Raw genomic sequence first — 18,406 nt, 5'->3', positions numbered from 1 at the left:
CCCGATCCACAATGCACCCGACCCGGAATACTACCTCTTCCACATCTAAACATCAGATGCATTTTCTGCCGTTATCTAGAGAAAGCCTAGCATATCAGAATGAGACCACCCCCCACCTCCATTTACTGAGACTGGGTCTTTGTAAACACATTAGCTCAGTTTCCAGTGCACAGACTTGGAGTGCTAGCAAATGGTGATAAAACAAATTTTTTGTTTTTTATCATTGTGAACATCACTAAGCAGGACTTCACAAATGCACGGAGTTCAAAGTAAAATATACTCTGTCTACTAGATGAAAGGGCAAAATGTATAGTTAGGACAGCTAAATGTAACTGCAGTCAAGTCAGCCTCCACTTGGAAAAACCAACCCTAACACTAGCCCCCCCCTCATTGTTTTTGTAGAACTGTGTATTCTGGACATAATGGTAAGAGCATGTAGTTGAATGATAATCAAAAGAAAAGCTCCTGTCACTGACAGGAAAGGGATGTAAAAGGAGGGGTTTTTTTTTTTTTTTTTTTTGCTATTTAGTGGATGTGATGAAGATATCAGCACGTCAATTCAAGGTTCTTTAAAATATATTTGTAATTTTTATTCTAAAATTAGACTGTTATTAAAAGGAAAATAACACTTATTTCAAGTTATTCTGGTGTGCCATTTTAAAATAAAGGCTTTGTCCCATCTCTAACTTTAAAGTCCAAATTTAGATATTAAAAGGAAAACTTCAGTTTGCACTGAAAAGTTCCAATGCAAAATGAAAGTACACCATCTGAATGTCACCAGAATAGTCTTCCCAAAACGAGGGGGCTATTTTGACCAAGTATTTCCAAGTGGAGGCTGTCTTGTCTGCAGTCAAATCTGGACTACAACAGTTAACATTAGGTTTTATTCCCAATTTCAACCCCAGGCCTAAGCAGCAACAATTCTCGCTGGGATCGAGAGAAGTCAAGTCTCAGGTGACTGTTTTGGTAGGAGTTATTTTGATGCAGAGACCACTTCACAACAATTTGTATATTTGCCATTTCAAACTTTATTTTGATAAAATCATACAATAAACATTTTCTCGTGCAGTGCACAGCTTCTACACTATTACATAAAGCAAATTCTAACTAAGGGCTATGGCAGTGTTCTTTGTCATGGTTTGGTGAATCATAAAGCCTGTCTTGTTCAACACACATTATTTAAACTACCAAAGAGCTACTTGTAAATTAAGACTAACTGAATTGATCACCAAACCAAGCAGAGAACAAGCCATCGAAATGCCCAAATTTCTGCAAATGCAACAAGAGAGAATAACCACATGTTTTTCTTTAAGATTGCCATGTGCCAGACATTCACCAGGGGGTCAACAAAAACTAATTGAAAACAATTTAAAACAAAAAGGGAAAAAAAGGATAATCTGGACACTTTGCACTGATACATATTTAGGAAAATGTTTTATTAACTTTAGTCCAAACCTTGGCATGGTTGTTAGCTTTCAAATTTTGGCTGCCAATTGAAATACGTGATCTAAATATTTGGCCATGAGACTACAGATGTGGATTTTAAGTCCAAAATGACCTTAAACATTAAAAAGCTCACACTACCCCGAAATATATAAATTTCACGCATACGGGTGACATTCAACATTCAAGTGCCAGTGTTTTTGTACTGTCTTTTGGTCAAGTTACTTGAAATTATCACTTTTAGGCTTATAAAAATAAATATTTCTCAAAAATGCTCAATAAATTACACAAACTAGCAGCAAAAGTAGAATCTAGTAATCCGTGTGCAAATAGCTAAATTCCCCCTTGCCGATTCCCTGGTCCCAAATCAATCCTTGTTAAATATTGAGAACCCTTCCCATATTGTAAACAAGCTGCGTTTTTTTTGTTTGTTTTGTTTTTTTAAATACAGTCTTCACACACAATTATTTGGAAGCTTAAGGACACGCACTCAAGACATTTATATAAAACTCTAGATGTGCAATAAAAGAACATTTTTTTGTAAAACTTGATGGGCATAACATACATTGGGCCTAGACCTAAATAGCACCACTCATCTCAAGTTACAATACTGTCAGTGCATCCGCTTCAGTTCATCACTTCTCAAACTTCTTTAAATGTCAAAAGGCACAACACACGAGAGGAAAATCTATTGCACTTCAGATAAATGTAGTATTCCGCCCATCCTCCACAGACCTTGCCTGTTACAGGGAAGGTGAGCACTGTCAGTTACACTGACCGACAGCTGGTCTGGTTTCCACAGTACTGCACAGCAGCTCAAGTGCCAGAACACACAGTAAAGGGACGGGGAAAAACGGTAACCCTGTCTTTGGCCAGGACGCCATGAAAACCTCATCCACTACAAAAAAGAAAACAAAGTGTTATGCCAAAACTGCAATCCCACCAGCCTTTGCCTCACCCTGTGCAGTTCCTTTTCCTGTGTATGTTATTCCTGATTTTGTCAAGCCCCAGTCTGACCCAAGCTCCTGGGGTCTCAAAGTGGAGCCATGTCTCTAGTGCAAGCCCAAGGATGACTTTTCAAAATTCAACGCAGCTTGGGAAAAGAGAAATAAAACAAAGACCTGGATGACGGACTTAACAAAAATAAAAGCCTGCCGCAGAAATCTGAATATCTTCTTGACCAAAAAACAAGAACACTAGCATGCGAATTACTGCAGAGTCAGGCTTGGCATTTAGGGCCATGCCCATCTGATGCTATGGTCCTAATGTAGTCATTTGAACGTTTCACTGTGGCAGTAGCTTGGAGTACACCATTTCCTTAAAGAAATACTTAAATGTAAAAAATAAATAAAAAGTAAATACCCAAATCGCCTCCTCCATAATAGTTCAAGTAAGAAAACAGAATGAATAAACCACTCTTGCAATCAGCTAGTCTTGTGATACTGAACTAACTGCCTGAAATGTTACGATTCACAAGTGGGCGAATTCAAGCATTAGTGCGTCCAGACACGGGTGTGAATGGAGGTACAATTTGTTCACAAGTGATTATGTGAATATGGATATTAAGAAATTAAACTGGAATGGCTTGGTATTTATTTTTTCAGACGACTACCACGTCCCTAAGAGGTACCTCTCCAGGATAGAGTGAGCAAGATTAACATTTTCATTAATCATTCCCTTGCAGCACTTAAAGAAAAAGTGAAAGCCAATCTATTTACAGGCTTTTCTGTGACAGCAGCCTGGTAAAACCCTGTTACAAATTTGAAGTTCAGAACCAGATCATGACTTCCCAGAGTTTGCCAAGGTTTGATTAAGCTCAAGCTTAAATTTTCTTGCCTTCAAAAAAACCAAAAACATTTAGAAAAATAAGAAAGAAAAAGCAGGAAAACAAGAAAAAAAAGAAAGAAAGAAACTGATCTGTGGCCAAGTCTTAGCTAGTTTGACGTTTAAAAAAAGGAATTTAAAAAAAACAAAAAACCTTAAGGCAGAGTACATTAACAAATGATTCTCAGTTACTACAAAGAAAGCAATGAGATGTAGTGGAAAACAAGTCGAAGAGATCCTAATTAAGTATATTTTCTGCTTATGTTTGAGAGACAAGCAGGTCTGGATACTGGTTCCTCCTGTGGCCAAACCTTCAGTTGTCCTGGTGACCACACCTACAGTCAGCAGTACACTTCCTTTTGGGACATGGTCAGAGAATCACAGCTGGTAATGTACTGTAGAGTTCTTGAAAGCTACACAGGATATAATAGTCTGGCTAAGTTACATGTGGTTTCCATTCAGTGAGTTTGGCATGGTGACCCACTGATCATGGAGAGTGGGTGTTGAGAGTTGAGTGGGGGAAGGGCTTAGTTTCCCCACCAGTCCACCTGAGAGTAGTTTCCCCCATAACCATCGCTGCTGTAGAAGTTGCCAAATCCACCTGAGGGAGGGGAAAACCCATTAAAATACATCAAATTGGAAGAGGAGGGAGGGGGGGGGGCAAATGAATAAAAGTCCTTAATATAAACATTGTCACTGTTGAAACAAGATGATCTGATTTGCTGTCAATTCCCAAAAATGCCATTAAGTATAATAAAATATAATTGATACAAAACATAGAACAAATTCTTGTACCATTAATATACATATAAAATATTTTTCCCCTTCAAAAGCAATTCTCTTCTTTTTTTGAAGACAAGCTTATGTTTCAACTGCGAGAAAGCACTAAAGTGAACCCGTGCAAAAATGTGTAAGAAGCTACAAGTGCTCCTCCCCCAATCAGGGTGTTGCTGAGCGAAACCAACCCTTACCACCACCAAATCCACGGTTTCCTCCATGGCCCCCTGTGTTACGGCCGCCGCGGCTATTAAAGCCTCCACCACTGCTGTTGCTGCTGGTTTGACGGTAATCCCTTGCTCCAAATCCACCAGAAAATCTGCTAAAAGGCGTTACGTACAGTTCAATGTCAGTATCTTAAGGTGAAAAATCAAGACCTGTAATATCTGCAGCGTATCATTTCTAGTCAGATGCCTTCCACTATATTTTGACACTTAATGTCTACAAAAACACAGAACATGGAAATTTAAGAACATACCCAGAATGTAAGTGGTGAAATGTTTCTTGAAACAAGACCTAGTTGTTAATATTGCCTGAACAGCACTAGTAATATCTCTTAAGCATTAATCAAACATGCTTTGAAGTTTTACCTCTTTGAGCGGCCTCTGCTGCTGCTCTTGTGCTGGTGCTCGTAAGCCAGGCTCTCTAGCCAGGATGGCACTTCCTGTTTAGACTCAACCAGAATGTCCAGCAAGTCCTTGGTGATGTTGCTATTCTTGTCATTGAAGAATGAGGTAGCAAGACCTAAACAAAAAAAGTATATAGCTTACTAAAAACCCATCAAGTGGAAACTAGACAACTGCCTTTTTGATACAGGCACAAATGTGGACAGTTCAATGAACTATGCCAGTTCAGTTTAATTTAAAAAAAAAAAAAAAAAAAAAAAAAAACTAGCTATTACCAAGGTTGCCCACACGACCCGTACGGCCAATACGATGGACATACTCCTCGATGTCACTGGGCAGGTCAAAGTTAATGACGTGCTTCACGTTGCTAATGTCCAGACCACGTGCAGCCACCTGAAAGACCAAGAAAAGAACTGTTACAAAAACCTACTCTTAAAGTGTGTTGGAGCTGTCAAGTTAAAAACAAATCTTCTAAAATTTTGCTAATTCCTTTTTAGATAAACATTTTAAAACGAATGAAGTTACTTTGAGCAATTGTTTAAAACAGGGTCAGAAACTGTTTAACAGTCTAAAGAACTCAACTTATATTCCCAAGTGAGCCACTTGTGAATAATTTTTCAAAAGCACCCAGAAAAGGCATGAACAGCAAAGAAAATCTCATTTCTGACTAAGGCCTTGCATTAATAAATACACTTAATATGAATACTCAAATGAAAAACAGGTCGTACAATAATCTCTGTACATATAAACAAAGACATTTTAAAAGTAGTTTACATACAGCAGTTGCGACTAGAATTGGGCATCTTCCTGAACGGAACTGATGGAGAGCTTCCTCACGGTCTCTCTGTGAACGATCACCATGGATACTGGTGCAGGCATAGCCCTCACGATACAGGAAGTCCTCCAGTGCATCTGCACCCTTTTTAGTTTCCACAAACACCAGTGTCAAAGAATCCTTACCTGTTAGCAAGAGACGGGGGGAAAAATGCTTTACTGGCTGAAAATGATCCAAGACAGAACTATTTGAATGTATATCAGAACACCAGCAATACAATAACTAACAGGGAAGCCATCAAATTATGATCAATCATGGAATGCATGTCAGTGCCTCACAGCATCAAAGTTTAAGACATCTGAATACAAAACAGAAGGGTAAACATTTACACATGGTTCCCAAAAAAATAAATACAAATCTTAACAGTTGGCCAGAAAAAAAAATCCTGGTTTTAAAAGGGGATGGAAGGCAAGTATGAAACAAATTTCATGCACAAATCAAATAAAATATGGAATGTAAATAACGCTCTAATAAATGGTGATGAGACTTGCAGTTTCACTGGGGAGGGGTTTAAATAAGTCTCTACTCACCAGGTTTCTCCCTGCTTTCCCCAGTGTTGTCCTGAACCTCGTTTGGTATGACTTTGGATAAAATCAGACCTCACAATAAGCTTTAATTATTCCTACCATACTGAAGCAGTTTCATAATTTAGGTGTGAATAATCACATTAGATTAATAAAACTGAAATGTTTTTAATAAGGATGTTTAAAATTGTTGCTGAATCTGCCTGATGCACATCAAAATATGTGCAGAACTGTGCCAAAATTAACAGTACTTCATAAGCCAAATTACATATTTATAAATTCTCAATTACCTGTTGCATTAAGAAGATCAAGCAAGAAGGATCTCTTATCACTTTCCTCAACCCATACCACCTTCTGGGTAATATTCTCAGAGGTTGAGCCCACACGCCCCACAGCCAGGAAGATGTAGTCATCCAAGAAGTCACGTGCCAAGATCTAAAACAAATCCCGAGGGGGGATAGTCATAACGAGGAAAACAAGCAAGAAAGCCAACAGGGTTTTACAAGTTACACCAAGCCTTTAGAATTGCATGCCTGTTCACAAGATATTATAAGCAATTATATCGTATAAGCTATGTTCCTACCTGGATCTCTTTTGGAAATGTGGCACTGAACATCATGGTCTGGCGCAGACCTTTAGGAGGCATGGTGTCCTGCTCCACAATACGGCGGATCTGTGGCTCAAAACCCATATCTAACATCCTGTCAGCCTCATCCAGGACCAAATAACTGCAGGTGGTGAGAAAATTTAAGAATTAAAAAAAAATAATAATACTTCAAAAAAGGGGCTTTACACAAATGGTATATCAACACATTTTACACACAAAAAGCACTGTAGAAATCATAGGGGCCTAGAAAAAAAATGCAATGAAGTTTGTCCAAACAATAACTGTAGAAAGCAGACATTACTTCTTTTAAAAGACACATGGCAGTCTGGAACTTAGGTGAGTGTTTATATGGCATACAATTTTAGCTTAATTTCTATAGAATGCAATGGAGGCAATCCAATTCATTGTGTCTGACTATAGGTTGTTAGGTGATTTTCCTGTCTTTGTTAGTAAAACCACTTATGCAAAATGTGCCCTAAAAAAGTCTGTGCCCCAAAAAATAATAAATAAAATAAAAAATAAAAAAGAACCCACTTGCAATGATCCAGACCAATCTTGCCTCTCTCCATCATGTCTACCAGACGGCCAGGTGTGGCCACTAATAAGTGGCAGCCCCTCTCCAGGTCACGTATCTGCTGGCCAATGTCAGCGCCTCCATATACCACACATGGACGCACTCTTGAACGATACGCAAACTACACAGGATTGGGGTATATAAAAAAAGGTTAGAATTAATCTTTTTGATTTTTGGCCAAATAGTTTCATATCCTTGAATTACAAATACGCAGTTACCTTCCTTGCTTCATCATATATCTGGAGAGCCAGCTCTCTAGTAGGAGCCAGAACGAGAGAAAGTGGGTATTGTTTACGGCGTCCATATCTTCCATTTTCCTACAAAACAATGCATATATTAGCGGTTAATAATTCTTTGTAAGAACCACAAATTACTACACTGCAAAAGTGGATACACTTACCTGGGCACTATTTTTTGTAGCCTGTAGGGCGTCCCCTGGCCCATCTGTGTAAATCTGACTAAGCACTGGCAGCAAGAAAGCTGCCGTTTTACCAGAGCCTGAAAGGCAACACAGCAAGGATATTAGTCTTACTACTTCAATGCCTCACAAATATTCTGGCCAGAACATGGAGTATACCAATATCTGACCTGTCTGTGCACATGCCATGAGGTCTCTCTTGGACTTGATGATTGGAATTGCATGCTTCTGGACAGGAGTAGGGCGTGTATAGCGACTCAGGGTGATGTTCCCCATAATGATTTCTCCCATGTCCACATCATGAAACTGCACCAACATTTTCACAATATTGCAATTAACACAAGGATAGTAACAACATCAACAACGTGTTAGTTAAGAAAGAAAACTCACACTTTCAATGTGTTGAGGAGAGTCGTGGCCAGTGGCTTCAACAGGAATGTCATCATATTTCTCAAAATTAATCCCTGTGTTGCTTCCAGAGAATAGCTCACTGCAATGGAAAAGAAATTGGACCAATCAGACAGGCTAACAGACAGAAAATAAGTTAGTGTGTGTTGGTCAGTACTAACTGTTCTAGTCTTTCATTAGGGGCCAGGGGTTTGGACCAGTCCTCATCACTCCTGGACTCCTCTACCCAGCGGCTGTTTCCGCCACCACCAAATCCTCCACGCTCATACCTATACAGACACACAACAGTTCAGTGAAGTGTGCGTCTTCTGAAACACTGCATAAAACAAGCTCAAATGGAAAAATCATTGCTTAAAATAAACATTTTTTTTTTACCTTCCTCTGGAAGAGGATCCACGGTCATTGAAGAATGCAGATTTGCCCCTGTCAGTACGCCCACCGAAGCTGCTATAGGCATTATCTTTTGGGGCATTCCATGCACCTGTATCTTTGTTGTCATAGCCAAAACCTGCAAAATTGATTAAAACCACAATTTTACTCTTACTTATTTCAGCCCTGAGATAATCAACTCCAGGGCTTATGTACACACCTGTGTTTGGCCCGGGCTGGTAGGAACCACTGCCCCTACCTCTATAACTTCCTCTGCCACCACGGTCACTTCGTACGGGCCCACGGTTGCCAAAAGAACTGCTTCCATTCATGCGGTTATCTCTGCCATCACTGTAGCCATTTATAAATCCGTTGCTGCGACCAGCATCCCATCCACCAGGAGAATCTTAATAGAAGACAAAAAATAAATAAATAAATTTGAACTGGAGTGAAAGGAAGACACTACAGGGGAAATCTTTCAGATGTGGCCAAAAGGAAAGGATTTATATTTAAAAACCCTTCCTGGTGTCACTGAACTCATTACCAGCTCCTGCTAAAACAGTCAGGAGGGTGCTCTGGCCAAAAGGGCCTAGATCAAATTGACTGGTCTTAGATGCAGATCATTCAAGGAGTTCAGTTTTTAACAGCAAAGATTAAGCAAGAACTATTGTTTGGCAGATAGCTCTGTTTATTTACTTGGTAAAAAAAGACTTCAAAAAGACTTTTGAAGCATCAAATCTCAGGAGTCCCTTGGTCTGAATAGAATATAGACACTTCTTGTGATTCTTGTCTCCAAAGTAGCGAAGATCGCTTACCATTTCCATGATCTGCATTTTTTCAGCTGCATACAAACTTGAACCATCTAATAAGTTATGGGTTTCTCTGTTCTCCAGTTTTTTGTTTTTACAAAACAAAAATGCTTTTGACCAGACCGTTACCATTTCCTAAAAACCTCTAAATAAAACGCAAATACTATGGTCTGTAGTCTGGTAATCGTTTGAAGTCACATGAATTCCAAGCTGGCCGTTCAGATAGTGCCACAGATCAGACATGAATCAGATCAAAACATGAAAGTTGCACAAATCTGATTTTAAAAAAGTCAGATTCAATGCAATTCGTGCCGTTCACACAAACGTGTCATATGAGCAAACAGGGCTGATGTGGGCCATTTTTACCCGCTGTGCGAGCATAGCCATAGTGGTTCATACGGGTCATGTGCAAATTTGGGCACTAGGTCAAGGCTACGCAATATCAACACCGGACAAATACAGCCTATACAGCAATCAAACTGGGTTCCTTCTGGGAATCGCTGTGCAAAAACATGACAAGCCAAAATCAGGACAGTAGAGCAATCATAAACAAAAAAGTCAGGTGTAAAGCCAGGTTCTCAGCATTATGACGGACCTCTTAAAAAGTTTATACACAAACTGAAATTTTATATTGCCTTTTTTTTATTAGCATTATTTGCTTTGTGGCATAACTGGGATCTCATAGGTTTGCCACTTGTGTCAAGAATATTCAAAATAGGAAAAAGTATTTTATCATGTATATAATGAAGGGTTTAGACATTGTAGGGGTTGTTTGGCCACAATTTAGAAACAAAACAGGCTTTTTTCCCTACAAAAGTAAAGAGGATTGTTAAGTATCTTGCTGCATGTAAATTTTGATCTTGCATACCGTGTGTAAGAAACAGAACACAGGATAAATTTTAAACTGTATACTGAATGAACACTTTTACAGGCCAGCATTACGGTTAAGTGATAAAGCTTGAGATTAAGATAGTAATCATTTGCATTAGGTTTGTTAACAGGTAACAAAGTAACAATTTTATAAACGCAACTGTCAAACTAATGAGAAGGTAGCCTCTAGCCTCTCTATTTCTTAATTGACTGTTTTGGTCAGCTGGAATAATTCAGACTCAAGTACTTATTTTCTTATGTAGCATTCATTAACTTAAACCTCGGATGAACTTGCTGGTGAATTCCTGAGGATTTTTGAGTTAGTACTCGCTTTTTTTTTTTTTTTTTTTTTAGGAGAGAATACAAAAACAAAACCCTGAATTTTTACTTCCATTACACATCCTTTCAAGAAACAATATAAATTTTAGATTCTCACCCACAAAATAAACCCTCAAAAAAAGGGACTGAAGGGTCAAATTAGGGCTATTAGTCATTTTAGAATTTAGCACATTATTAAAATGTTATTTCAGGTAATTATTTTTCAATAAAATTGATTTACACCTGAAAAACGAGACTTGGAGAGGGGAAAAAAGGTGGACGGGACTCCCTTACCGTTTTTGGATGCTTCTTTGTTCCTTAAATGAGGTGGAATGTAACGTCCTGGTGAAAGACAAGACATGTCAGAAGAACAAATTTCACAATATCTTATGAAACAAATTCTTTTCTGCAGATGTCCTGTAACTGACCCACATCATTAATCAATTTTAAATACATGCCAACTCCAATCCTACTTTTAACTTTTGGGGGGAAATAAATAAATAAAAACCTTTAATTTTAGATTTAAGCCGTTTAATAATAAAAACACTGATTGTAAATATGACTCATGACATTCTAGCGACACATTGAGGGCCATCTTTTTGTTGTTTTTTTAGGTCAAAACACTATTGTAAGGCTTTAATTACCAGACTTGATATTTTGAACGGGAATATGACATTCATGTAGGAACAAAAAACAACTTTTCTGTAACAATTGCCAAATCAGCATCAAATTATAGCAAATGCTAGACTAGACACAGGAATATACTCACTGCCAGTTCCTCCTTGTACATCAGAGTTCAAGTCTAGGACAGCAAGCTGAAAAATAAAACAGTTGGATGAACAAGGAGACAGAGTGAGGAAGAGACGTGAACATATAGGCCATGAACACAGTATGCTCATTTTAAGTGCTAAAGAGAACTGGACCTCCTGGTAAAAAGCATCATGTACAACCGCTAATCTCATGGAAACTCAAAGTCTAACTAAACATAGGGTATGCTTGTTGTCATTACGGTTCTTGTACTAGCCCTTTTGGCCTATGTGGCATAATTTAACCGGGACTACAGTATCACCACAAGAAACAAGAGGGGGGAGAAGAGAAAAGAGGAAAAAAAAAACCCTCTAACGATACTAAACATGCAGGCGGAGAACGACAACGTTAACTAAATACCGGGAATTTCCTAATCTGTCCTTATATGGGCGTACCTGTCAGAGACTACTCGGATAAATACATTTAAAAAAATACAGTTCAAACTAACTTAACAGGGTTATATTCTAAAAATACGGTGCGCGACGACGCAGGCACATGCGGTTTGACTAAAGCTTGACACCAAGTAGACATTAACTTTTAAACTATAATAAAGTGATTTTCATAAATAGATACTGACTAAATCCATATGGTATGGCGGAAACAATCCATCTGTAACTACTAAAAGCAAGGCAAAGCTAGGACAAAGACTAAAAAGATATAGCTAACGCTGATAGCCGGGCCTTTCGCACCGTTCAAACTCAGCGCGATGAGCTCCAACTTAACGCCACAGTTCATATTTTATGTACTTAGCGCGTTTTGTAAAAGTCACCTGATTTGGTTTTAGTTAAGAAAGTCAAATACGTTAAAATGACGCAGAACAAGCCTATATTGAGCCCGTTAGCTGGGTATTCGAGTCAGGAGCCGGTGAAACAAACGCCGCACTGAAATATGCAGTTCCGCCATCATCACCATTACCTCCATCTACACCAGCACCCTCCATTTTAGCCCCGCAAATTACGACACGAAGTTAGCTTTAGCTTAGCCGAACCAAGCATTAGCCACAGGACCGCAAGTAGCTCCTTATTTCCAACTTCTCAAAAAGCTTATTGTTGTTGTGAACAAACTAAAAGAGACAGAGTGTTATCCACTCACCTGCTGGTCTAGACCGTGTACATTTTCGACGGCCACATGACTCATAACTAAAGAGGGTTGAGGAGTTGTTGCTCTGAGAAAGGGGTTCTTTGTTTGCCGGTATGAAGCTGTCTTCTTACTGCGATTTTATCGACGTTTCTCGGTAATAACTTTGAAAATAAAGGTTTTCTCGATACGTCAGTTACAGATTACACGTAAAATAACAACTAGGTGTTCTTTTAATATATATATACCGACGGTTAAAACTGCGTTTTCTTCGTTTTCGCCGTGCTGAAGTAAACGGACCTGAGTAACTGCGTTCAGCCTCAGAGTGTGTCAGAGCGCAGAGCCCACAGCCCCGCTTTATTGGCCCAGACTCTCACAACGTCACGGTAGGAAATATCGCGACGTTTGCGGTGGAGAACGAAGCATTAGTTTTTCCTTTCTATCCCTTCGAGGGCTCGCTAGGCCGCGTTAAATAGCTACTTAAAATATGTTTATAAAATTTAATATTGCCTAGACTTATATTCCTTTTTTTATACTCAAAAAACAGTTGTGGTTACTCAAATTATGAACGATCCTTCTGTTGTCTATACCTAAGTAGTACAAACAAATAGCAGTATAAGCAAAGACAAGTATAAAGTAGTCTATAAGGAAATGTTATACATGTGTTAAGAGCTGTATGACTAAAGTATAATGAGAGGCAGGTGAATGAACAAACCTAATTTAAGCCCAGTCTCATCTGTCAGTTTGTAGCATGAAGGTGAGACACTCCAGCACATGCAGAAGGCTCCATAAGAGAATAACAGGAATCTTCAAATCTTGAGATGTGTTTTTTTTTTTTTGGAGTTGGGTAGAAAGTAGTTTATTGACATCCAGTCTTTTATACTATATACCTTTTAATTATATATCTTTTTTTTTTTTTTTGCAGTTTTTACAGGAGACTGGGGATACATGAGCACCAATGTATATGTGTGTGTGTGTTTAATAATGCATAATTCCTTAGTCGTAGCATGTATAATTTGAATAGTAGAGGTCTTGAAACAGAACTTATTTTTGTAAATGCTGAAAATCCTCCATTTACAGTCTGATAAAAATTGATCAGGCAAGATGTACTCCAATGACCTCAGTTAAAGTTTCTAGCCTGTCTATTAAAATGGTGAGGTATATGATATCAAATGTTACACTCACTTTGAGGAATAGTAGGGGATCCTTTACAAATTTGGCTAGTGCTCTTTCTGTGCTGTGATAAGGCTGGAGAAAAACTGCTATACAATTCATACATGGAAAAACTGGACATGGAAAAACTGTAGTTTCACCCTTTTCTAAATCTGCCCTGGCTGCATAGAACTTTTTTCTTGAATCCTTCAATTTTTTGACTGAAATCAACTGCTACAAACTGCTGGTGTCTGAGATTCGGTGGTTGATTGTTTCATGGTCATAGAAATTGTACTAATTAGTAACCTAGGATTATTCTTATTACTTTCAATCAATATATGATCCAACTTTTAAAAAGATGGCTTCAAGTAACAATTATGATCATTGTTACTTGAAACCTAATCATTTGGAAGATTTTTATATGACACTTCACATATTACATTACTTATTTGTATGAAACTTTGGCACGCAAGGGCCATTGTCTGCCTTAGCAGAGCATGTGTTTTGAAACACTAGCTGTCGTACATGAAAGGCACACTTATTTTGATTGTACACATATCCAGATGTGCATTTAGTTTATAGTTAATCTACTTTTCTGCTCAATTATTATAGGCTTTATACTCTTCTGAAGCCCCACAACACCATCAACGGGGTGAAAACAGGGTGGATGTGGTTCTAGGACTTTAGCATGTTATAGGTTTGACTTTAGAGGACGGGAAAATTGTATGTTGTTTTGGTGATTATTTCCATATGATTTTCAGCTGTGTTTTGTTGTTGTTTTGTAGCCTTTACACAGCTATGTTCATACCCTGGCCTTATTTCTTCTGCTATAAACCAAGCATAGTAAAGGGTGAACTAAAAACATTATAACTCTGACGAATTAGCAATCACAATACTCCTGTGTACTGAAATGTGAGCTGATATTGGTCAAGCTGCACAGTCCACACTATTAATTTATCGTGTTGCGTTGCTGCATGCTTGCCATCCTGCACTTTACTTAGCAAACACTGATGAAATGTGTGTTTCGTTACCAAGAGCAAAACTAGCTTATGTTAAATTTGACACAATTGGTTCCCTTTGTATATTCTGACTTCACATAACACTGAAAAAGTAACTTTTTTGATAGAAACATATTCACTATACATAGTATATATACGTTTCATGACATTAGATTTCTATCATATGGTCCACCCCTATTTTCTAGCTCCTTAAACTTCACAGTGTTTCATTCTATGGTTTGCTGAGCAGTGGAGAGGATTGGGAGAGCATATGTTCAGAGGATCAGCAAGGCTAATTCTGTGTGTTGTCAGGTCCCTCTCATTGATTGCAGCATGCAGTACAAGATGAAAAGGAAAAAGTATAGCGTGTTTTCATCCAGGCAATGAAATAAGTCATTCAGGGGCAGCTGTTAATGTTAGAAACAGTGGAAAAAGTCATACCATCACTCTTGAAAGTTCAAAATGTAAGTAAATCTAAAAAAAATTAAACAGAATTATAATAGAAAACAAAAATCATAATACTTTTTTTTTATATTCCTTTGTAATATTAAAAATGTTCTTCACACATGTATGTATAACAAACACACTAATCTGTAAATATCACCCAATAGCACATAGCTAAAAATATATAGCACAGGCTAAATCAAATGCCATTTATTTATTTATTTTTTTAAATAATTTTACAGTGTGCTGGGTTTGTACAGTGCTCTAAGGCAGATTGAGGAATATTATCCATGCACGTTTCACAAAAAGAGCTTCAGAAGAATTCAAAATTAGAAAAAACAAATACCCAATCAGAATGTAAATCTTATCCTGAATAAACACTTACAGAAAAAAAAAACGGGGAAAAGCCAAAAAATAAACATAAAAACAAGTTTAACATTTTTTGAGACCTCTCAGTCTAAGAGGAGGAAGCATTCTTAACAGATGGGCTGAGAGTATGATGACCTGTAGTGCTTATTTAAGGTGAGGAGGGAATCACCAATCTGCTAGCTCCATATGGTTTCCTGCCACTTCCCAAGAAGTCGGCAGAAACCTTGTCCAGCATTATGGCGTAGAGTGTTACCAAATATCCGCAGAGATTCTCTGTACTTGCCTGTCAGGCTGTGACAGCAAGTCTATAGGCCACTGGTATGGTTTTGGCAGATGTTTCAGGGCAGCCTCCAGCAAATACATGTATTTGTTTTAGAACTCTGGAGAATGTGACGCAGTCTTTTGAAGAAACATCCACCAGGAGACAATTGTTTCACAAACCATGAGACATTTTGCCTTAGTTATGCATTCCCCCCACCCCACTTTTTGCGTGCATTAGGTATATACAAAATGTACCACAAATGAAACATTAGAAAGCTAATAAAGTTTGCACTGCATTTACATGTTTACTTTATTTTAACTTGTAGAGCAATGAGTTTGTTATTGTAATTTTGTGCAGAGAAAGAAACCTTCAAGTGAAACATGGCTACTATAACTCCAGAATCAACCTCACACCACCTCCAAAGAAAGAAGAAGAGAAAAGGGGAAAAAAAAGGAGCACAAATTTTCTGTACAGTAAATATCTCCTCGTAAAAATAACATACAGATATTTTTTCCTTTTAAATCACACTCTTTCTTTGCAAATTCAGCAAAATAACCTCTATAAAAGAAAACTGCTATATACTATCATATAGTGGGATTAATTCCTCTTTTGCAAGTTTATTTTTTGGTATTTCGGACAAAAGAATAAAACCCCCACACATTCATGAAATAAACATAGTACAGTATGTTGTGATGCTGACAATTCCTGCAGAATCCCAGTTCTAAAGCATCATGCTTTAACTAACTTTTCAAACCTGACAAATCTCTGTGGATATAGAGTTTCAGGTTTGTGGCTGGACTCTTGACTGTACAGTGACTTCGGAAGTGGCATGTGTCCTAGTGGTTGTGTAACAAATAGGCGAATCCAACCTGAAGACTAATCTTTCATTCTCTATAACTGCCAAAGTGCTGTTCTTTTCAGGCTGTCTTAACTCGGTTCACTATTAATCTAAATGCTGACTTACTGAAGCGAAAGATGAAATGGAGGCTGAATAGATAATGTGCTTCTGAATAGCCTTTGCGCCTCACTACGGCCACTAATAAAGCCTATGTTATGGTAGAGGTGAAGGTGAAGGTGGAAGGAAAGCAGAAGGGTTGAAGTAGCACAGCAGCAGCAATGTTAAAAAAATAATAATAAAAAAAAATTAAACCCAGAGAAATTTTCATTGGAATTTGTAGTAATCCAAGCCAGCCAAAGTATCCCTGTGGTATGAAAAATTATGGGCGAAAAACAAAAAGCAGAGAAGTGCTCCAAAATCCACACATCGCAAACCCTCATACTGACCCCAACCAACATCCAACAAAAGACCCTGCAAAGAGTCCACGAAGGGCATCAGATTTTGTGTGTCATGTTGCCATCAGACCCAAATGTCCGTCAAGACCCAGCAGAGTTCATCTCCATTCCATCTGAGGAATGAAGACACAAACTCGTTCCCCACACAAGTTCAGAGGAAAGACTAAGACTTGACAGCACCCCACTCCCCCTTTATATTAACATTTTATAATCCAACTGTTTACACTTTTTATAGATGATCGAGTCTTGGACACCAACAGACAATTTGGCAGTTGCTGTTAGAGTTGGTAGTTACTTAATGGTCCAAGAATATACACAATATGTACACCATCCCCATTCCTGAATATAATCAGCCCACAGGCAATCCTTCTTTACACAAAGTGCTGTACATAGGCAGCATGATTATGTGTGTATGTGTGTGTATTTGTGCACCGAGCTCAGCAGGACAGTCAGTGTTGGGACTTAAATCCACCCCAGTTTCATCACACTCAACCAACTGAATCCGGGGACAGGTGACTTTAGAGATGCAGAAAAAAAGGAGGGTTGGGAACTATTAAGTTGAACGAGTTGTGTAAAGGAAGTATAAGAGGGGTGTGTGGAGGTTGTTTCTGTCATGGAGAAATGGTGGCAGGTACTTGTAAGGCCTGGGCGTGCCCCAACAAAGCTGTCTGTCAGACATGATTGGGAGAGGGTCGGATGACAAGGCTTGGGTGGTGGGCTACTCTTTCGTCTGTACTGGGGGCACATCCTCTGTGCTATCCCAGCTCTCCTGAGGCCTCTGTGGGGGACGCTGAGGGTTGTTCATGTGCTGGGCAGCGGGGCCTGTGTAAGGCTGCCCATGGGGGTGGTTGTTCGGCTGAAGAGAGTGAAAGAGAAAACGAGATATGAGAGAGAGAGAGAGTCTGTCATTGCAAAATCTATTATATGCACAATGGTAAATTTAACATGAAAAAAGTTTTGATTTTCCAATAATGTATCTTTATTTCTTATTAATGTACAATCATTTTACTTGGGATGAAACTTAATAATCAAAATACAAATGTGTGTTAGCAAATAGGGTAGAAAGTAAATTAGAAGAATTTTATATGAGAGCAACAGCATCCAGGTATCCATCCCATTTTAATTTCTTCATAGCAAGTTAAATACTATCTACTGCAATCAAGCTCCTACAATATAGTTAAATGAGGCATTACATAATAATTAACTGTGAAAATATTTGCAATTCCTTTGATATAATACATACATTTACATAAAATAGATAGATTTTTATTAACATGTTATTTACATGTTTCACATCATTAAAAAAAATATGTTCTAACATATCTGTACAGCTTCACAGACAAAAGAAAATGTAAGGTTACCTGCTGATACTGTGTCCCAGGTGAGTGTGGGTAGAGTGCCGTGTCCTCTGGAGGGGAGGAATCATGGTCATCAGGAGCTTCCTGATCATCAGGCTCCTGCAAAACAAAGTAATTAGTCACTAAGGCCTTGTTCACACTGCATTTGAGCAAGACAGCTTTTATTTGCACTCTGAATGTCAAAAAGGCATATTAAATATATGGTGTCCTTTTGAATTTGAGACAGATTGTCAAAAATTCAGAA

At 38.3% G+C, this 18,406-nt stretch overlaps 2 protein-coding genes across 15 annotated transcripts in view; both read right to left on the bottom strand.

The window, feature by feature from the left end:
- Positions 1–1,010: 1,010 nt before the first annotated feature.
- Positions 1,011–12,599, bottom strand: ddx3xb (DEAD-box helicase 3 X-linked b). 11 transcript variants are annotated; one of them, XM_066664829.1, is made up of 19 exons: positions 12,302–12,599; positions 11,172–11,217; positions 10,697–10,744; positions 8,626–8,811; positions 8,412–8,544; positions 8,198–8,305; positions 8,019–8,118; positions 7,799–7,934; positions 7,611–7,708; positions 7,429–7,527; positions 7,171–7,331; positions 6,613–6,757; positions 6,320–6,464; positions 6,036–6,086; positions 5,449–5,630; positions 4,946–5,063; positions 4,635–4,788; positions 4,233–4,366; positions 1,011–3,868 (listed from the first exon to the last, which is right to left on the bottom strand). In XM_066664829.1, exons 1-19 carry the CDS (start codon positions 12,344–12,346, stop codon positions 3,795–3,797), a joined length of 2,163 nt encoding a protein of 720 aa, XP_066520926.1. In that variant the 5' UTR covers positions 12,347–12,599; the 3' UTR covers positions 1,011–3,794. The 11 variants fall into 11 exon arrangements, with proteins under 11 accessions (XP_066520926.1, XP_066520928.1, XP_066520927.1 ...); XM_066664831.1 differs by having other exon boundaries at positions 4,239–4,366; XM_066664830.1 differs by having other exon boundaries at positions 4,233–4,363.
- A 2,380-nt stretch (positions 12,600–14,979) lies between these two features.
- LOC136690874 (ubiquitin carboxyl-terminal hydrolase 9X-like) overlaps positions 14,980–18,406 on the bottom strand; it is a 38,660-nt gene continuing 35,233 nt past the window's right edge. For all 4 annotated transcript variants that reach the window (XM_066662930.1, XM_066662928.1, XM_066662929.1 and 1 more), the window contains exons 44-45: positions 18,166–18,261; positions 14,980–17,660 (exon numbers count right to left, since the gene is read on the bottom strand). In XM_066662930.1, the coding sequence (XP_066519027.1) occupies positions 17,523–17,660; positions 18,166–18,261 (234 nt within the window). In that variant the 3' untranslated portion in view covers positions 14,980–17,522. The remainder of the gene's footprint in view (positions 17,661–18,165; positions 18,262–18,406) is intronic.

The sequence above is a fragment of the Hoplias malabaricus genome, chromosome 3, assembly GCF_029633855.1.
Source record: "Hoplias malabaricus isolate fHopMal1 chromosome 3, fHopMal1.hap1, whole genome shotgun sequence".
Lineage (NCBI taxonomy): Eukaryota > Metazoa > Chordata > Actinopteri > Characiformes > Erythrinidae > Hoplias > Hoplias malabaricus.
The sequence above is the reverse complement of the archived record's forward strand: the minus strand, read 5'-3'. Positions and strand labels throughout refer to the sequence as shown.